The sequence below is a fragment of the Myotis brandtii genome, unplaced genomic scaffold (assembly GCF_000412655.1).
Source record: "Myotis brandtii unplaced genomic scaffold, ASM41265v1 scaffold596, whole genome shotgun sequence".
NCBI lineage: Eukaryota > Metazoa > Chordata > Mammalia > Chiroptera > Vespertilionidae > Myotis > Myotis brandtii.
This window is the reverse complement of record NW_005370250.1, coordinates 342537-362621: the sequence shown is the minus strand read 5'-3', so window position 1 is coordinate 362621 and position 20085 is coordinate 342537. Positions and strand designations below refer to the sequence as shown.

Genomic DNA, 20085 nt, shown 5'->3' with positions numbered 1-20085 from the left:
AGGGGGTGGTAGAGGAGGAGGTTTCCAAGGCAGGGGAGATTATGGTGGGAGGGGAGACTATGGTGGGAGAGGGGGCTATGGTGGGAGAGGAGGCTATGGTGGAAGAGGTTATGGAGATCCATATGGAGGAGGTGGTGGTGGCGGATATAGAAGATATTGAAAGGTACAAAAATTAGCAGTGCTTACTTTTTGATAGCTACATTAGGTATAGTGTTCTAAATAACACATTTGAATGTCATCTATGAAGTAAACACTGTTAGATTCCTTGATATCATTCTTGAATTGGGTTAATATGTAAGAGCATTGTTTTATACTGTATGATCTCTTGGACAGAGTGATGAATTTTTTTTCATATCTGTGTACCCTTGAGCATGTTATGTCTTTTTAAAAAACAAAAAAAATGAGCAAAGGCTATTTTTAAAATTGTAAATATTACCATCAGACTTGGAAAAATGGAAAGTATTTTATTGTCATGATTGAATTTAGATTGTTACCTGTATTTTATTCAGGTTTGACACTCATAAAACAGACCCCACTTGTTATTAGACTGTTGCCTCATCTGTATTCCTGTGTTTTATATTTATTAATTTTACTTTATAAAATAGGGAAAGGGACTGATAGTTTTGTTCAATAGATAGTTGTCATGGCTTGTTTTTTCTTTTATAGGAAGTAATTCCTCTGCCCAGGTTTCTGTTAAAATTCCACTAATTGAAGCCTGAGTCTACTTTTTGGTGTGCATATTTGATTTATTTTCCAACTGGATTTGAAATTTGTGATTTTGTTTGACAAAGCAAAGTTTGATTGAGGTCAGAATTACTCTAAAGGGACAAAGACATGAACCAGTTTTACATGATGGTCTAAAAAAATATTCTTATAAATTGTTTCTTCATCCTTTGGGCCATCATTTTAGATATTAGAATGTTAAATGGCAGGCTGAACTGTATTACATAGGATTAGAGCAGCACTTTCCAGTTTTAATAAATCAGAGGTAGGCCAAGACATCCCTTGGTAGTTCTGATTCAGTTAGATTTGGAAAATACAGTGTTAGAGAAGCATTATATGTGGTTGGAGCAGTCAAAGGCTTGGTGACCAGGAGTTGTGAATTTGAATTATGGCGCTAGCTGAGGGGTGCTATGGGCTAAAATGATCAAAGATCTCAAGGATTGATTTGTCCTCATTTGTCAGATGAGGAATGTATGTGATGCTTGAGCCCTACCCAGGTTGTTTCATATAGACCTAAGTACAAGTGAAATTTGTTGGGAATTTATAGTGCACCTATTGTGAATGGTTTAAGAAGTGGGCCAAGTTATGCATTTTTCTCTTAATGTAGAGAGAGAGAAAAAGTGATAGCCATACAGATTTTTTAAATTCCCACTGTAAAGCCTGTGTCCCGATGTAGGCTTCTGTTCAACACCTGTGCATAACAACTTTCTATGCTCTAACCACCTCAATAGATAGAATGCTGAGTACCAGTGGATATTGGTATTTGGCAGTTCTTGTTGTTTTATAGTAAACCCTGTGGTGAAACCTAAAATAATGTTAAAACTTTAAAAGTAAACATTGTGTGAGTCTTGGCCATGTGTTTTTCAAGATAACCCTTCAAAGAAATTTGTTAAGTATAGGAAAACAAATGTTTTTGATTATTTGTGAACTTAGATTATTTTTTAATGTGCTTATATTTAATGAAAAGACTTAATTTTATTTGTGATTGTTGGAGAAGAATGTTTTTCATAATTAAGAAAACATTTTTATCAGTAGCTATGAACTCTGAAAAATAATTTTTAAAAATATATAAGCAGAGACCACTGGAGTAAAGTATTTCAAGAGAGTTGCTAGTTAAAACGTTCATTTAAAACTAACATTTCTGCTTTATTTCTTTTCGGAAGCTTTAGTTGCTGACGTAGAAGGGGCTTATAACTACCTTCAGCTATTATCACTAAAGGTTTATGAATAATGACAGAAACAGTAGTTCATCAATTTCTGTAAGATTTCTTTGTACCTTCATAGGAGTGCTGTTGGATTATCCACAGGACTCACTGTAAATTTTACACAGGTTCAGCACTTGCTCCTGCAATCATGTCAGAGCTGGAGCAACACATTTACACATTCCTATAAAACTTCACTTGAATAAAAGCTGAGTGGTCTAGACTCAAATATCTTATTCTTTCTTCTGAGCTAAGATTTTAATGATAATCTTTGTTCAGTAAAAATTTCATTTGTAGAAGAGTGTGCTAAGCAGTATCTAAAATAGTACTAAGGTGCCCAGCTGGCGTGGTTCAGTGGTTGAGCATCGACTGATGAACCAGGAGGTTATGGTTTGATTTCTGGTCAGGGCATGTGCCCAGATTGCGGGCTGTAGTCCCAGTGTGGGGCATGCAGGAGGCAGCTGAGCAATGATTCTCTCTCATCATTGATATTTCTAGCTCTCCCTCTCCCTTCCTCTCTGAATCAATAAAAATATATTTTAAAAAATAATAAAATAAAATAGCAATAAGGCCAGCTGGGGCCTTATTGAAAGGCCATAATGTGAAAATGTTTTATAAATTGAGTGTAATACAAATGTAGAGTATGATGAATGGTACTTAACTGCTTCCTAAAGTTCAATACCTTTTTTGTGTGCTGCTTCATTTCTTTTTGCCTGGTTCTCATTTTCATATTACCTGGTTTTCCCTCCCCCTTTTAATTTTTCTTGCATTGGTCTAGCCTTTGGTATCTAAATAGCATCTATAGATATGTCATTACTGGGAGTTTCTGGGTTAAAGAAGGTAACTACGCTCACATTTGGACTGTACTAGTATAAATAACATAAGTCCTGCCCATACATAACCACCACACATTAATGTCAGCTCTCAGCAAAAGAGGGGGTCATGTGTTTTCTTTGAACCTATTCCCTTGTGTTCTGCAGATCAGGGAAACCTTACTCACAACAGAAAAAAACCGCAAAACATTTTAAACCAAAAACATTTAGTTGCCTGTATTTGTATCAAAAGAAGGTTTGAAAATCCATAAAAGATCTGTGACCAGAGAATGTTCTAAGCAATGATACTATCTATATCGTGTAAGGAGCACAAGATAGAGATTTGGGATGGGAATTGGGGCTGGAGGAGAGGAAATTTAATCTCTTCTTTAGGTTTAGGTTGTCAGAGTGACTTCATTATTTTGTATATAATATAATGAAAATTGCCAAAATGATGACTACACCCACATGCAAGTGTATCAGAATGCATTCTGTATTGGGATTTCAGTGATTGGAATTTTTCTTCCTTTTTCGTTGGTCTGGTTACACAGAAGTTGGCTGGGGATTAGGGAAATCACAGCTCTCTCTCATCTATATATATATCTATATATATAAAAGCCTAAACGACCATTACAACCAAACGACCAGACAACTGGTCGACCAGTCGCTATGACATGCACTGACTGCCAGGGGGCAGATGCTCAATGCAGGAGCTGCCCCCTAATGGTCAGTGCACTCTCACAGCCAACCTTCCGTGGCCCCTTCCCCCGGCCAGCCAGCCAACCTCCTATGGCCCCCACCCGTCCCCCCACCAATCGGATCCTATGGGGGGTGCTGTCAGCCAACCTCCCATGGCCCCTCCCCACAGCTGGCCAACCTCCCGCAGCCCCTCCCCCTGGCCGGCCAGCCCTCCTGATAGGCCTCGATCGCCAGGCCAAGGGACCCCACCCCTTGCACCCAGTGCACGAATTTGTGCACTGGGTCTCTATTCACTAATCATGAGCACAAATGAATTGCTCTGGGTGGTCTGTATACTAGATTGAACCATCATTCTCTACCAATTTCACCCACAGCTTCAAAGTTTCTCTACTTGCCAGTTTTCTTGGATAGAACTGTGGAATTAAAGACCAAAGCCACAGAGAAATGACAGCCTCAGATCTGTCTCCTCAGTGTTAAGTGTTTATAGACTTAATATTTAGGGATCACTGTAAGTCATAATGCAGTAAGATGGGAAAAGGTTGAATATTTCTGTACTGTTACTTCTTTGTGTTATAAAAAGATTTAGAAAAAATTTTACTAACTAGTTAGTTGCTTTGCTTTTTCTTCCAGAACTGTTTGGTTAATACAATAGGGGAGTAGTCTCAGCTGTGGATTATAATAAAAATTCAGGTGAAGCGTCTACATATTCATGAACTAGAAGAAATACAAGACATCGATGCTATAGGGATCCTAATGTCTTTTATCATATAAATATTACACAAAGAAAACTTACAATAGATATAAAAAACTTTACAATCTGTACATTTGTTTTTTCCTTGTAGTTCTTTTACATAATACATCTTTAGACAGAAATTCACAACCAGTAAAAAGTCAAGTCAATTACCAAAGAGAATGAGAAGTGACATTGCTGTTAACAAAACAAAACTTGTCGTTGTTTTGGCAGATAAATATATGCCCAAACTTATTCAAGTCAGTACAAGACACAGAAATTTGTATTCTAGGCTTAACAATAAAAGTCTATTCCAGATTATTTCTGTAGATTCCACACAAATAATACTAATTTACACACTACTTCTTTGGCCCTAGGTGGGCTGTAAAAACCTGTGATGAAATTACTGCTTCCTATCCATTCAGGGGTAAGATTCTTTAGCCATGTTAATTTGACTAACTAAGAGGACTGACCTTTTGAATTCCTATAGATTACAGATTATTTACATAGAAACTAACCTGGAATCTGTATTTTGGGTGGAGGGGAAGAAAAATGAAAAAATTATTGTTATGTGGCTATGTGTAAAGAAAATTGAGCTGTACTATTTTTGGTTTATATCAGAGGAAAAGGATAATAGTGAAGAATATGAATTTTAAAGATGATCATAAACTCATGTTCCATATAATGTAAGTGGCATAGTAGAGTAGCTTCTATAAGTTCACATATTAGGTGGTGAGATTTAAGTCTGTGTGTAAAGTGATTTTTTAAAACACAAAGGAAAACTAGTCACTAGCTTTGTCACTAAAGCTCAGTATAAGGAGGTATGCAGATAGGAACTAGTCTGTCATCAAATTAACTTCTTAAATGGTCTGAATCCTCCAAGGAAGCTATACTATGTATATGTACTTTGTACTCTAAGACTTGGTGTTGTTGGCTTTAGGTTTGGAACTTCTCAAGGCTGGGATTATATTCTTGGCATGTTGTTCAACTTGTTTATGAATTTCAAATCAGTTTTGTACCAGGCTTTCTAAGCATGGAAGGTAAGTCGCCCCCCCCCCACCCCCCAAAAAAAGAAAAGAAAATGATCATTGGACTTTTTTAGAGAAATAGTCTAACAGAGGAGTTTGTGATCAGTTGCCCAGACAACTAAATGAGCCCATTTATCATTAACTTTCATTAATAGATAACTCACAGGGCTCTTACTTGTGAGGTTACAAACAATACAATTTACATTGTGAGTAAATTCTTCATCTTATAACAAACTGAACTTATATTTGTGAATTTATGTAAATGACTAAAAGTTGTTTAATTCACTTCCACATTTTATGAAGGGGGAAACAAAATTCCAAGTCACATGCACGCCTGATACTGTATATACATAATATATACACATATATACACGCTGTCAGCTGTTATTGAAGGCTCTGATCCAATTAGCTTATTTCTAAATGGTATTAATAGTGAAGGCAGTATACTGGTAAGCACAACTTCAGCTCAAAAAGTTACTTAAAAAAGGGTAAAGATGGCACATGAAGAGCTAAGCAGACTCTGTTTTTAAAAAAAATAGCCATAAAGTCCTAATTCTATCCACTGTAGAGGACAGACATGTTTGCATTACGTTTATTTTAGCTAATTAGTCATGTATAAAATGGTAATAGTCATGTTTTCAGGTATTTAATTTGATTACTTATTTTATTATGACTTTGTGACTAAAACTATTAGTTGATATACAACTGGATAATGTCATGTTGCTGAATAGGCCTCCACAATTTGTACTTACATTCTAGAAGTTCAGCTCTAGGTAGATATCCTTGTGTATATGATGAGCACGGTGAGGAAGGATGGGGGTGGGAGGGGCTAATTGATTAGATTTGAGGTAGTGAATCGGGAACCAGATTCATAAAGAATGCTGGAATGTAGAGGAAGTGAATCTACTTTAAAATTATAAATAAGCTTTGAGTGGAACAAAGTAAATTCCCCAGTTTACAGAAAACCCCAGGGAAGGAAGCAAATTCATTTTCCAGAGATTTTAGTTCTGAGGAAGAAGCAGCCAGGCAGGCCACATAGGAGAGGCTACCTTGTCAGGAAACTATAGTCATGTTTTTTCATACTTTTGCCCTTAGTCTCAGGGGAAAATGTTAGTGGTATGAATGGCAAAAATTTTGCATTTTTCAGTTTTCCTCCCCTTTGATTCAACTGACTGGAAGAGAAAACAGTATCACACATTGCCGGGGGGTGTGGTGGGGGGAGAGACTAGCTTTTCCTTTTTAAAGTACCCCCTTTAAAGCTGGTCACTCTAAGCTTCCCCAATCTTTGTGTTAACTGGTTTGGGAAATGAGATCTCTGATCCATTTATCTACAGATTGTGCTCCTTGAGTTTCTGGGCTAAGAACTGTCACCCTGTTCCATCTGAGCTAAGACATGATTGCTTTTTGCAAGTTGGAGGCTTTCTATTTTCTTCTGTGCATATCTCAGTTGGATCTTTAGAGCATCATTATCTGCTTTCAGTGTATTTATTTCCTAAAGAGAAAGGAGAATAAGGTATGTTAATAAAGCAGCAATGAATAGTAAATCAGTTACAATATCGGAAGTACTACACTTGATTGGCATCTCCCATTCATTGTGGCTGAGTATTAAAAAAATTTTTTCAAGACAGTTATTTTACCCTTAATATAAACTAATAAGTTAAATAACAAATGAACATGTGCAAACAGCAATTAGTTTTTGTTAATCATATCAAAGATGTGAGTGGCTAACAGGCAGAATAAACCATTCCCGGGCAATAGGTGGATAATGACACAACCTATGGAAGTTGTGTAGCAGGAGACTTAAACTTGGCAGAAACAGAGTCTCTGGTCAGGTTTGAGGTTTGAAAGCAGTGATTCGGAATACTGTAATATGATATATCATAGTTCATTTTTCTTCAAGTGTTTTTACCCCCAAATCATTGAAAACTAGTGAACTCTTGGCAAAGATAGGAATTTTATCCCAGCCTCTAAACTGGAATCCAGTTACCTAATTTTCAGTCATTTAATTATATGGACAGCAGTTGGTTTCCAGTCTTGAAGTTTTTTTTAAATTGAAATATATTTGGCACATAACATTATATAAATTTAAGGTGTACAACCTGTTAATTTGATAATTATGTATTGTAATATGATTGCCAAGGTCGCTATAATTAACACCTCCATCATGTTACATAATTCTTTTTAGAAGTTGGAATAATTCTAGTCTTCTTAGCAAGTTTGATGATACAATATTATTGTCTATAATCTCTATACTGTGCATTATATCTCTAGGGCTAATTTATCACTTGTTGTAAATTTGTACCCTCAACATCTGTCCTCTCCTCCCACCCCCATTGCCTGGTAACCACCATTTTATTCTCTGCTTTTATAAGTTTGCTTTTTAAAATTCTACATAGAAGTGATTCAGTATAGTACTTGTTTTTCTCTGTCTGACTTATCTTAATGTGCTCAAGGTTCATCCATTTGTCATAAACAGGAAGATTTAATTTTTTTTATGGTTGAATAATATTCAATTGTATACATGTACCACATTTTCTTTAACCATTCATCTGTCTATGGACACTTAGGTTGTTGCGTATCTTGGCTATTGTAAGTAATTCTGCAGTGAACAGGTGGTGTATTTATGTTTTTGAGTTAGTGTTTTCTTCTGATAATTACTCAGAAGTGGAATTGCTAGATCATGTGATAGTTCTATTTTTAATTTTTTGAGGGACCTCCATATTGTTTTCCACAGTGGCTGTACCAATGAACATTCCCACAACAGTGCACAAGGGTTCCCTTTTCACCATGTCCTTGTCAGTACTCATTGCTTGTCTTTTTTAACATTTATCTTTATTGTTGAAAGTTTAACAGGTATCTCTTTTTTCCCTCCATCCTACTCCCTTCCCCTTCCAGGCCTTCTCTGCACTATTGTCTGTTCATGGTCTATGCATATAAATTCATTGATTAATCACTTCCTGCTCCCCCCAACCTCCTAAAATACGTCAGTCTGTTGCATGCTTCAGTGTCTTTGGATCTTTTTTTGTTCATCAGTTTATTTTGTTCGTTAGATTCCAAATATAAATGAGATCATGTGATACTTGTCTTTCTCTTTCTGGCTTATTTCACTTGGCATAATACTCTCCAGGTCCCTCCATGCTGTCTCAAAGGGTAAGAGAGCCTTCTTTTTTACAGCTGCATAGTATTCCATGTGTAAATGTATCACAGTTTTTTAATCATTCATTTACTGATGGGCACTTGGGCTGTTTCCAGATCTTAGCTATTGTAAATAATGCTGCTATAAACATAGGGGTGCATATTTTCTTTCTGATTATGATTAGTGTTTCTGGCTTCTTAGGATTAATTCCTAGAAGTGGGATCCGATGATAGCTGTTCTAACAGGTGTGAGGTGATATTTCATTGTAGTTTTTTGTGTTTTTTTTAAAATCTTCATCCGAGGATATTTTTCCATTGATTTTTTTAGAGAGAGTGGAAGGGAGAGGGAGAGACATAGAGAGAGAAACATCGATGTGAGAGAGACACATTGATTGGTTGCCTCCTGCACACACCCCGACCAGGGCCCAGGCCCAGATGGAGCCCACAACCTGGGCATGTGCCCTTGATCAGAGTCGAACCCGGGATTCTTCAGTCTGCAGGCTGATGCTCTAGTCATTGAGCCAAATTGGCCAGCACTCATTGTAGTTTTGATAGGCATTTCCCTGATGATTAGTGATGATGAGCACATTTTTATGTACCTGATGGCCATCTGTATATCTTCTTTGGAAAATATTTTTAGTTCTTCTGACCAATTTTTTTAATCCTTCCCCCAGGATATGTTTACTGATTGTAGAAAGAGAGGAAGGGAGAGGAAGAGAAACATCGATGTGAGAGAGAAACCAATTAGTTGCCCCCAGTATGCTCCTGACTGGGGATTGAACCTGCAACCTGGGTATGAGCCCTGACAGAAATCGAACCAAAACCTTTTGGTTTATGGGACGATGCTCCAACCAACTGAGTCACCAGGCCAGGGCTGCCCATTTTTTAATTGGATTTTTTTGTTATTGTTTGAGTCTTTTAAAATACATATTTTGGACATTAATCCCTTATTTGATATATAGTTTGCAAAAATGTTCTCTCATTCTTTATCATTTTGTTGTTTCTTTTGGGAAAGCGTTTATGTTTAAATGTGGTTTTATTTGTTGATTTTTACTTTTATTTTTGCTTTTGGTGTCATATCCAAAAAAATCATTGTCAAGACTAATATCAAGGAACTTCTTCCGAACTATGTTTTCTTTCAAGAGTTCTATAATATCAAGTTTTACGTTTAAGTCTTTGATCCGTTTTGAGTTATTTTTTGTGAGTAGTGTAAGATTCCCAGTTTCATTGCACTGTATGTGTTTTTCCAAAACCATTTGTTGAAGAGACTTTATTTTCCCCACTGGGTGCTCTTGGCTCACGCATTGAATATTAGCTGACCTGTACAAGCAGGAGTTTCATTCTGAGCTCTCGTTTCTGTTACATTGGTCTACATGTTTATTTTGGTGCCAGTACCATACTGTTTTTATTATTGTAGCCCTATGGTGAAGTTTGAAATCAGGGAGTGTGGTACCTCCAACAATTTTTTAAAATAGGGATTGCTTTGGTTATTTGAGGTCTTTTGTGGTTCCATACCATTTTTAGGATTATTTTTCCATTTCTTAAAGAATGCCATTGGTATTTTGATGGGGATTACATTGAATCTATAGATTGCTTTGGACAGTGTGAATATTTTAACAATATTAATTCTTCTAATCCATGAACACAGGTTTCTTTCCATTTATGTCTTCTTCAGTTTTAGCAAAGTCTTGTAGTTTTCATTGTATAGATCTTTCACTTCCTGGGTTAAATGTAGTCCAAGTATTTTATTGTTTTTGATGCTATTGTGAATGGATTTTTTAGATGTATATTAGTAGAAATTTAACTGATTGCTGTATCCTGCAATTTTACTGAAATTGTTGATTAGTTCCAACAGTTTTCTGGTTGAGTCTTTGGATTTTCTACATACCAGTACAGACTCATAATATCTGCAGACAATCCTATTTTGGATGACTTTTATTTCTTTTTCTAGTTCAATCACTCTAGCTAAGACTTTCAGTACTGTACTGAATAAGAGTGGGCATATGTTGAGCCATCCTTGCATCCAAGGGTAAATCCCACTTAGCCCTGGTATATAATCCTTTCTGTGTATTCTTGAATTTGGTTTGCTAATATTTTGTTGATAATTTTTGTATCTATATTTATCAGTGATATTGGTCTGTATTTTTCTTGTGGTGCCCTTATCTCTCTTTGGTAACAGGGTAATGGTGCCCTTGTAGAATGAGTTTGGAAGTATTCCCTCCTCCTCAGTTTTTTGAAAGAGTTTGAGAAGGATTGGTGTTAATTCTTCTTTGAGTAGAATTTGCTAGTGAAGCCATTTCATTATCCTGGGATTTTTTTTTGTATTGGGAGGTTCATTACTATTCAGTCTCTTTGTTCATTATTAGTCTGTTCAGATTTCTACTTCTGTCTGGGTATATTGTGTGTTTCTAGAAATGTATCCATTTATTTTAGGTTATTTAATTTATTGGCATATAATTGTTTATAATAGTTTCTTGTGGTGTCATGTATTTGTGTAGTAACAGTTGTAATACCACATTTTGCATTTCTAATTTTATCCTTTCAAAGAATCAGCTTTTAGTTTCGTCGAGCCTTTCTATTTTTACTTGTCTCTATTTCACTTATTTTTGTTCTGATCTTAATAATTTTCTTCCTTCTTCTAACTTTGGGTTTAATTTGTTTTTTTTAAGTCCCAAGAGATGTAAAGTTAGGTTGTTTATTTGAGATTTTTTAAGATATGCATTTGGTGCATACTGTAAGTTTTGATATGTTGTATTTCCATTTGTGTAGAGGTAATTTTTTATTTCCCATTTGATTTCTTTGACTCAATGGTTGTTCAGTTTCCCTCTTGTTAATTTTTAGTTTCATACCATTGTGGTCTGAAAATATAGTTGGTATGATTTCAGTCTTTAAATTTGCTGTGATTTGTTTGTGCCCTATCATATGATCTATCCTGGAAGATTTATATTCTGCTGCTGCTGTTTGAGAGAATTTTCCATGTATGTCTGTTAAGTTGATTTGTTCTAGAGTGTGGTTCAATTCTAAAATTTCCTTGTTAATTTTCTTTCTGGATGATCTATCCTTTGATAACAGTAGGGTGTTGAAGTCCCCTACTATTACTGTGTGGTCTATTTCTCCCTTTAGATCTGTTAGTATTTGCTTAATACATATATTTCAGTGCTCCAATGATGGCTGCATATATATATATTTACAATTGTACATTTGTCTTGTGTGGCTATGGCCACCTTGTTTTAGTTTCTATTCACGTGGAATATTCCTTTTCTATCCATTTTGAGCCTGTGTCTTTAGAGCTAAAATGAGTTTGCTATAGGTAGCACATAATTGGGTCTCTTTTTAAATCCATATGGCCTTTTGATTGGTAAACTTTATTTATATTTAGAGTGATTATTGATGTATAAGAACTTACTATTGCCATCTGGTTGTTGTGTATCTCCATTGTTTCTTTTTCTCTCAGTTTACCTTTGTAAAGTGGTAATTTTCTATGGTAATTTGCTTAGTCTCCCCTCTTTGTGTTTCATAACTCTACTTTAGATTTTTGCTTTGTGGATACCATGTGGCTTATAAAAAACATATCATAGATAAAATAGTCCTTTTATGCTGGTAGCACCTTTATCTTCATTTGTCTATAAAGTTTCTACTCCTTTACTTCTCCCCTTTTATATTTTTGATATCACAATTGACCTCTTTATGCTTTGAATTCATTGAGAAATGAAATTAGGTAATAGTTCTTTTTAATACTCCTTAAGTCTTTATCTATAATAATAAAAGTGTAATATGCTAATTAGACCAGACAGCCAAACGACCTTCTGGACTAAGCTGGGTCTGCGAGGGCTGAGCCCCTTGCACGAATTTTGTGCATCGGGCCTCTACTACTACCATAAGCAGTTAACACCCCTTTCTAATAGATAGCTATAGTTTTTCTAATTCTAACTGTTTATTGCTAGAGTAGTGTAGGAAAGTAGGTTATGGGACAACTGGGCCAATAGCAGTTGTCTAAATATTCTATAGGGTCAATACTAACAATGTACTTCTTTTTAGAATTTACGGTGAGCAGTGGATGGGGCTGTTGAATTGCAGGTAGACAAATCATGTAAGGATTTTACTTAATGGAAAGTGGGACTCATTGTGTGTGTGTGTTTTTTAAACATAATTGTGAATTCTTGTCCCTAGGTCACTATGACAAGAATAAATGTAAAGAGAGGGAAACAGTACGAGGGTTTGGTTTGTGAGTTCTGGTATTAGTGGGTAGGAATTATTCTGGACCTACCTCATCTGAAATCTCTCTACCACCCATTTCTTGCATCAGGAAGTCATTGTTGCCATCTACATTGTTCCTTTTCATGGACATGTAAAATGTCAAGACCTGAAGCAAACCGTAAAGAGAGCATATGGAATCCTGGCCCTGTATTTTACAGAGGACTAAACAGGTCAAAGAGTTTAATGGGTAGTTGTGTTTCTGGGGACTAGAAACACAAATCTTTGTAAAGTTCTTTCTCTTTTATTGGGTTCGCTTTTCAAGATTTCTTTCACCTTTTGATTGACTTAAAGCATGTGTTAAAAATACTCTGAGTAAGAGAGTACCTTTCATCCAGAAAATCTGTTCTTTTTTTCATGTTTCTCCTAATGTTATATCTTTTTGTTTTTAATATATTTTATTGATTTTTTCACAGAGAGGAAGGGAGAGGGATAGAGAGTTAGAAACATCAATGAGAGAGAAACATTGATCAGCTGCCTCCTGCACACTCCCCACTTGGTATGTGCCCGCAACCAAGGTACATGCCCTTGACCGGAATTGAACCTGGGACCCTTGAGTCCGCAGGCCGACGCTCTATCCATTGAGCCAAACCGGTTAGGGCCTAATGTTATATCTTTTTGTTCAAGACACCAAACCAAGATTTTCTTCTTATTATGTATGTAACTTACTTCCCTTTTTAAAAAAATATTTTTTGTTGATTTTAGAGAGGATCATCGATTGGCTGCTTCCTGCATGCCCCCTACTGGGGATAGCCCACAACCCGGGCATATGCCCTGACCAGGAATCGAACTGTGACCTCCTGGTTCACTGAGCCATGCCAGCTAACTTGTTTCTTTAAATGTGCCTCTAAGTCAGTTCCTGGAGTTTGACAGGAAAGGTACAACACTGAGAACAAGGTGGGAATCCTGAGGCCATCTTACACAGCTTCACTATGTATTATATAGACTTATGTAAGGAATTCTATCTAGGTGAATGTTGGCTTTTTATTGTAATGATAGACCTCCAAAAACACATTGCCAACCTTGATGCTTGTGGGGCGGGGGTGGTGGGGGGGGTGGGGAAAGGGCAGATAGGCATTCCTCCCCTGTAATAAAGTGAATGATCTCTAAAATGACTTGACTTAACTGCCATTGGTAAGAAACTAGATCTATAAACAAGAGGTCTGTGTAAGCCAGCTCACTGTGAGCTTTGCATGCTGAACAAAAAGAAGTATGCTAGTAATTGACCCTACAGAGAAGAGTATTTGGAAACTACCTGTTCTATCTCCTACTTTCCTTTTTTTTAAAAAAAATATATATTTTATTGATTTTTTTTACAGAGAGGAAGGGAGAGGGATAGAGAGTTAGAAACTTCGATGGGAGAGAACATCGATCAGCTGCCTTCTGCACACTCCCCTACCGGGAATGTGCCCGCAACCAAGGTACATGCCCTTGACCGGAATCGAACCCGGGACCTTTCAGTCTGCAGGCCGACACTCTACCCACTGAGCCAAACCGGTTAGGGCACCTACTTTCCTTTTTATTTTTTAACCTCCTTATTCCCTTCTCTCAAATCTTTGGCACCATATTCCCAAACTCCTTTTGCCACCATTAGGTACCTTATTAGACATTGTGAGCCTAACAGAAAAAAGAAGCTTCCAGTAGCACAATTTTTACCATTTTATAGATTATATTGCTGTATATTATATTCAGCTATGCATTTGCCAACTACTATTGATTTAGCTCTTCAGCACATTACCTGATGTGTTAGAAATGATCTCCCTCATTTACATTAAGAGGGAGGTCTTTCAGTTGGTGAATTATAATACACTTTTTTTTTTTGGTAGCACACTGATCACCTACCTTCTTTTAGGAAGATGCCTAGGCAACCATGAAGGTCCCCAAACATAACACTGATGAATAGAGTAAAAATTATAAGGAAGAAGGATTTAGGCAAGTTCACTTTAAGTCCCATCTAGAAAAGGGGTGTGGGGTCAGCATTGTAAAACTGGTCAGTAGGAGTTGTTTTGGAGCCTCCTGTGAACAGTTTGGGCCCTGGCATGTCTATGGCAATAGGGAGCCCTGTATATATCCTGTTGTAGTCATGTAATGTGAGTCAGTGCCCCCACTCGTTTCTTTGAGAGAAAGCCAGGATCTCTTTACTTGTTTTAATCTGCTAGTAATCAACCTGGACTGAATCTTCAGTTTATGCTCCCTTCCCTGGTTTAGCCCCATTTCTCTCAGAGTCTGAAAACAAAGAAAAAGGTACCTGTTCCAGCTCTTGGTAAGTTGGGAGTCTGAGGTGGCGGAGTTCCTCCTTTGATTTCATGAAGGAGTCTTTATTCTCCCACTTTACAAAAGCCCGCTTTCTGACCAAGACTGGGCTGGGGCATGGAGACGTAGGACTAGGAAGCACGTACAGAGTGTCCTGGGCTGTCTTCCTTGGGGAAGATAGCGCAAAAGGACCAGAAGGGCCCTCGCTGCCCATCCAATGCAGTGCTTCGGTCTGGGTGGCCTTGTGGGCGACAGTCCTCTTCAGCCGAACAGAAATCTTCTGTGAGGACACTCCCATGAGCATGATGGTCCGATCTTTACTTTCTTCACTTTGTTCCACAGCCTCCCCATTAGGGAATGGAAAAGGTCCATCCTCAGGTGCTGTAGGAAGACACGAGACATGTTGGTGCTCTAGTTCAGAAAAGCAGAGACTCAGATTGATACATTAGTTTCAGAAACACCCATAGGCCCCAAATGGGCTCATTTTTAGGCACCCAATTTGGGGGGTGAAGGGGACTGAAACTCAGGGACTTTGCTGGCCAAGCTGTGGCTGCTGGTATCAGGCTGCATTCACCCTGAGGAAGGGGCATCTTTTTCTATTTGCACAAAGGTTGCTAGAGGGAAAATTGAAGCCCCTGCCTCAGGGCTGTCATGTTTCATAAATATCTTCAGTAGACCCTGGGATTTGGGAGCTGTCAGCGCTCAGGTTTTGGTCCTGATACAGATGGCCTTGATTAGCTGCTAGGAATTCTCTGTGGCACCTATTTGTGAATTTGTACAATAGGCACAGCTTAACTGTGATAGGGAAGTTCTAGCAAATATATTGCCGCCCTTTGATACTGATTAGAAAAGGAGAGAGGAGTCATTCTGGTTGTCTTCTTCGAACAACAGCCTTATCCAGGACCCAGCTAGGTATTAACCAAAAGAAGTAAGTTCCTGGAGATGTAGAGTAGGAGCGGATGAATTTGAGATGGGGGTAGGCTTTAAGATAGGCAGCAGATCATCTATGTTTACTGCTTTGCAAAGACTCAGCAGTAAGTTTAAAATATGCTTTTCTATTAGCAAACTTTCCAGCTAAGACATTGGATTGGTAAAGTAAAATGGCTTTTGGACAACGAGAGTTTTCTACTTAGCATTTGTAATCCCAATCAACAATTGTAATACTAGAAATACTTTTAAGGATCCTATCTAGTATTTTTCTCTAGGGGAACATAATTTAAATTAACATTAAATATTTACCCAAATCTCAAAATTACACTGTTATTCAAGTACCAGAATAAATTGTTATATTTACTCTAAAATAATTTCACTGTCTCTTTTGGAGGAGTAAGGTAAGTATGAAAAGATACAGCCTTTTTCCAGACTTCACGCTGAGACCCCAGACCTCTGTGTTATTTTCTGCATGAAATTTGCATTTTATGTGGCAGTTGTTCCCAAAGATGATGTAACTCTTAAAATATAGGGCACATAATATACAGGCATGTCTTCCATAATGGAATTCGTGCTGGTTTCTATTAAGAAAGAGAAGGATGGCATGGCTCAGTGATTGAGCGTCGACCTATGAACCAGGAGGTCATGGTTCGGTTCCTGGTCAGGGCACATGCCAGGGTTGTGGACTTGATCCCCAGTGTGGGGCGTGCAGGAGGCAGCCAATCAGTGATGTTTCTATCTCTCTCCCTCTCTGAAATAAATTAAAATATATTTACAAAAAGAAAAGAAGGATAAAGATAATCTTTCCTCCCTGAAAACTTCATCCTTCCCATTTCACTTTCCAAGATAGATGTTCCCAATGCCTCCTTACCATGGAGCAGGTCTTTGGCTCCCAATGAGCAGAGGTTGAACGTTGGCCCCACAGCGGTGCTATTGTCTGTGAGAGCTGCTGAGTTCTTGGCTCGCTTCTTGCACTCGAACACAACCAGATCTTTGCATTGTTTGTGGCAGTTCATCCCGCAGTCTATGGACAAGACACCCCAGTCAGAAAGTCTTTCAGCACACATCGCTTTCTTCTCTAGGGCCCTCTTGTCACATATGCCTGCCCTCTCTTCTGGAGCTAGGACACCTAGTGAACCCAGCATTCCCACTTGGTCAGTCCTGGATCTCAGTCCTGTTGTAGCCCTTACCACAAGGTGAGGAAGCGGCACCTGTTGCCGCGGAGGGAAGAGGTGGTGTCTTGGTTATCCCTCACATACTGCCTACTCTAGGGAGACCCTCTAGAGCAGTGGTTCTCAACCTTGGCTGCACATTAGACTCACCTGGGAATCTTTTTAAAATCCTGATTTCTGGGCCTCATCCTCCGGAAATTCTGTTTCTTTGTTATGTGGTGGGGCCACAACATTAGTAACAAAGAAACAGATTTTCCAGAGGATGAGGCCCAGAAATCAGGATTTTAAAAAGATTCCCAGGTGATTCTAATGTGCAGCCAAGGTTGAGAACCACTGCTCTAGAGGCTCTCAGCTGTTAGGTCTTATCCTTCCTTCCTTTCATTAAAATCTCTCTTTTCCTTCACTCCTGAATGTTTCTAGTCACAGGGAGGTGTCTACTCATCAGAGGAAAGCTGACAAAGGCGTTGGTAATCACTTCTGTTCCAAAAGTGATTCTTTGCCTTTCACTGGGGATCTGCCTCTCCAGGGCTGTCTGGGAGCATAACCTCCTAGCAGCCACCCGTATTTCCAAGGCAGAGAGAGGCTCTTATAAGGGAAGCTGCATAACTGGTCACCCAGGCACCCCTCTCTTCTATATGGTGGCAGTCACTCTCGAGGGCTCCTCTAGGGGAGCCAGTCTGAGGATGAGGCTATGCTGAGAAGTTGTGGACTGAATGGACAACTACTATGAACAAACAGTCTTTATAGGAAAATACCTAAGACCAGGGAAAACAATGCAGTCGCAAAGCTGAGCCTTACCTTTACATCGATATCCTTGTTTGATCACTCCCCAGAGCTATGAGACAAGAGACAGAATGCACCACATGTCACTCATCTATCTGGCAGGAGGCTAGGCATTGACATCACTCTTGATTTTCCTTCATTCTACTTCCTACCTCAAGAGGGAGGGAAACCTCATTTCTCTCTTATGTATTGTCCCTTCTGACCTTAAATTGAAAACTGGGAGAGTTTGTGCTGATCAGTCAGATGTTCTCAAGAAGCTCACAGGATTTATGAGCCAGGACTTCTCTAGGCCAGAAGTGGAATCATATCAGGATCCCAAACTAACAAATCTATAGAACCCTGGGGTCAGGGACTGGGTTTGGGGGAAACTTGGTCAGAGGCGGGACAGAGGATGGGCAGAGCCCAGATGTAGGGCGGGGTGAGGATGTTTTTACAACATTTGAAACATATGAATATATAATACTTAAAAATATATATATCCCAAATTTAATACTTATTTATCCAAGGCCCCGTACCAGAGGGAAAAATAAATCAGGAAGGAATGGGAAAAGATGAATGCACATAAATGCATTTGAGGACTAGGTTATTCTAGGTGTTTGCTTAGGCTCTAAGCTGGGATGAGCTGATAAGGGCTATGAGGTCTGTGCATAGCTTAGTCATTTAACCTGTCTTGTACCCCTCCCCAAGTTCAGCCCTGAAGCACTCCAAGGACAACTTACAAATCCAGCACAGTTGTCACAGAAAGTAGGCTTCAGGTAGGTTGTCTCTTGGAAGTTGTGAGGAAAGCCCAGGCCCAGCTTGGAGTAGATGGAGCTGGCCCTCATGAAGTAGGCCGTGATCTCGTCCCGGCTGATGAGGCCTTCCCTGCCAGCAAACGACAGACCAGGATGTGGGGGGTAGGGGGAAATTCACCTTTTCATCCTTGAGTGGAAGTACACTGTGTATTACCTGGTAATTACCACCATGAGCCGTCCTTTTAATCATACATGAATAGCTTGTAATAAGTAGTGGAGACAGCATTACTCACTTTTATGGAGTTGTTCTTTGGCTAACCTAGGTTTTCCCAACTAATTTAACCACTATCTACAGGACTTTAAAAAATTATGGAAATTGTGTGTATAGGGAGAGATACCTTATGCTACAGTTTCTGACTTCAGACAGTAATAATACATAACTTGAACCCACCAACCATATATTTGGTTTTATATAGAGAACCAAGATAGAACATATGTAACCTTGTGAATAGTAAATATGCTGATTATTAATAAATATTAGTTTTTCATGATCTGTAAGGACAAAACAAGAAGGAGACTAAACTTCTTAAAATTCATAGTTGACTATTACTAACCTGACTTCATGATCACTTATGGTCCAATCCAAAGCCAGATAGGCATCATTTGATGATTGCTCTCTTAGCCCGAATATTCATTAAGTAATCATAGCAGCGACACATCCAAGTTTAGAAGTTCTTTTAGTGATACACAAACTGCTTTTACTAAAGGGCTCATAGCCACATTCCCATTCACAAACTCTCACCTGTCTTTGTCCATCACACAGAAGGAAAACGGAAAACTCGCAGCAATTTTTTCAAATTCTTCCTGAGAAATGTATCCATCTTGGTCATGATCATAGTTCTTGAAGACAGACTGTGAAAAAGGAGTTTCTTTGGTGATCACCCTTTAGGCAAGTGGCAAAGGGGCTGGGGCGGCTGGTAGGAGCCTCTCCTCCTCCCCCTCTGAGGGGCGGGGATGAAGAAATGCTGGTGAAGCTGCTGCAGAGAAGCGTGGGTCACCTCTGGAGGGTGGCCAGGGGCTTTTGATCCATTAGCACAGCAGTTATGCTGCCACCCTGGCCAGTGTACTGCTCGCCGCACAGGGGTGTTCTCCCTCGCTCTGCCCTTCCTTGCTCAGCTCAGACGGCACTTCCTCTGTGAAGCTATAGCGCAGTTGGAAGGGCTCCCTCCCCTCTTAATCCTCAGTTACTCGTCCTGTCACTCTCTGGCTGTTACTTTTCTGTGGTTACGCTGGAATGGTCCATAGGGATAAATGTAGAAATATGAACCTAATGTACTGCCCCTCAGCATTTAGCACAGTGCACTCAAACAAGTGCCAAGATTTTCAGTTTTAGATTCTCATTACCTTTTACTCAAACCTTTTCCAACACCTTTTTGCCTCCAAATCAACTGAAACTTTAAATCTATTCTCTCCTGCTAGGTCTGTCAGAGGAGGCTCACCTCCCCCCACATAAGGCCAAAGTGTGTTGGCCCAGTGTAACTGAGCTGTTCTGCAGCCACAGTGTGAGGAGTAAGTTGTCCCTGGGCTCACACAGGAACGAGTTTCCAGTTTCTTACCTTGTTTTTCCCAC

General features: G+C 38.8%; 2 protein-coding genes across 7 annotated transcripts in view; one reads left to right on the top strand and one right to left on the bottom strand.

The window, feature by feature from the left end:
- Positions 1-12587, top strand: part of FAM98B (family with sequence similarity 98, member B) — a 57965-nt gene extending 45378 nt beyond the window's left edge. The window contains exon 9 of one of the 2 annotated variants that reach the window (XM_014550309.1): positions 12500-12587. In XM_014550309.1, coding sequence (XP_014405795.1) covers positions 12500-12558 — 59 coding nt within the window. In that variant the 3' untranslated portion in view covers positions 12559-12587. Of the gene's footprint in view, positions 1-2; positions 2162-12499 lie in introns of those variants that run through there. The other variant, XM_005879348.2, reaches the window with a different exon arrangement.
- The window catches only part of RASGRP1 (RAS guanyl releasing protein 1 (calcium and DAG-regulated)), a 77240-nt gene continuing 61331 nt past the window's right edge, over positions 4177-20085 (bottom strand). For 3 of the 5 annotated variants that reach the window (XM_014550303.1, XM_014550304.1, XM_014550306.1), the window contains 7 exons: positions 19258-19367; positions 18441-18585; positions 17737-17773; positions 16638-16790; positions 14832-15217; positions 12597-12692; positions 4177-6686 (listed from right to left, as the gene is read on the bottom strand). In XM_014550303.1, the coding sequence (XP_014405789.1) occupies positions 6552-6686; positions 12597-12692; positions 14832-15217; positions 16638-16790; positions 17737-17773; positions 18441-18585; positions 19258-19367 (1062 nt within the window). In that variant the 3' untranslated portion in view covers positions 4177-6551. Of the gene's footprint in view, positions 6687-12596; positions 12693-14831; positions 15218-16637; positions 16791-17736; positions 17774-18440; positions 18643-19257; positions 19368-20085 lie in introns of those variants that run through there. The other 2 variants (XM_014550305.1, XM_014550307.1) reach the window with 2 other exon arrangements.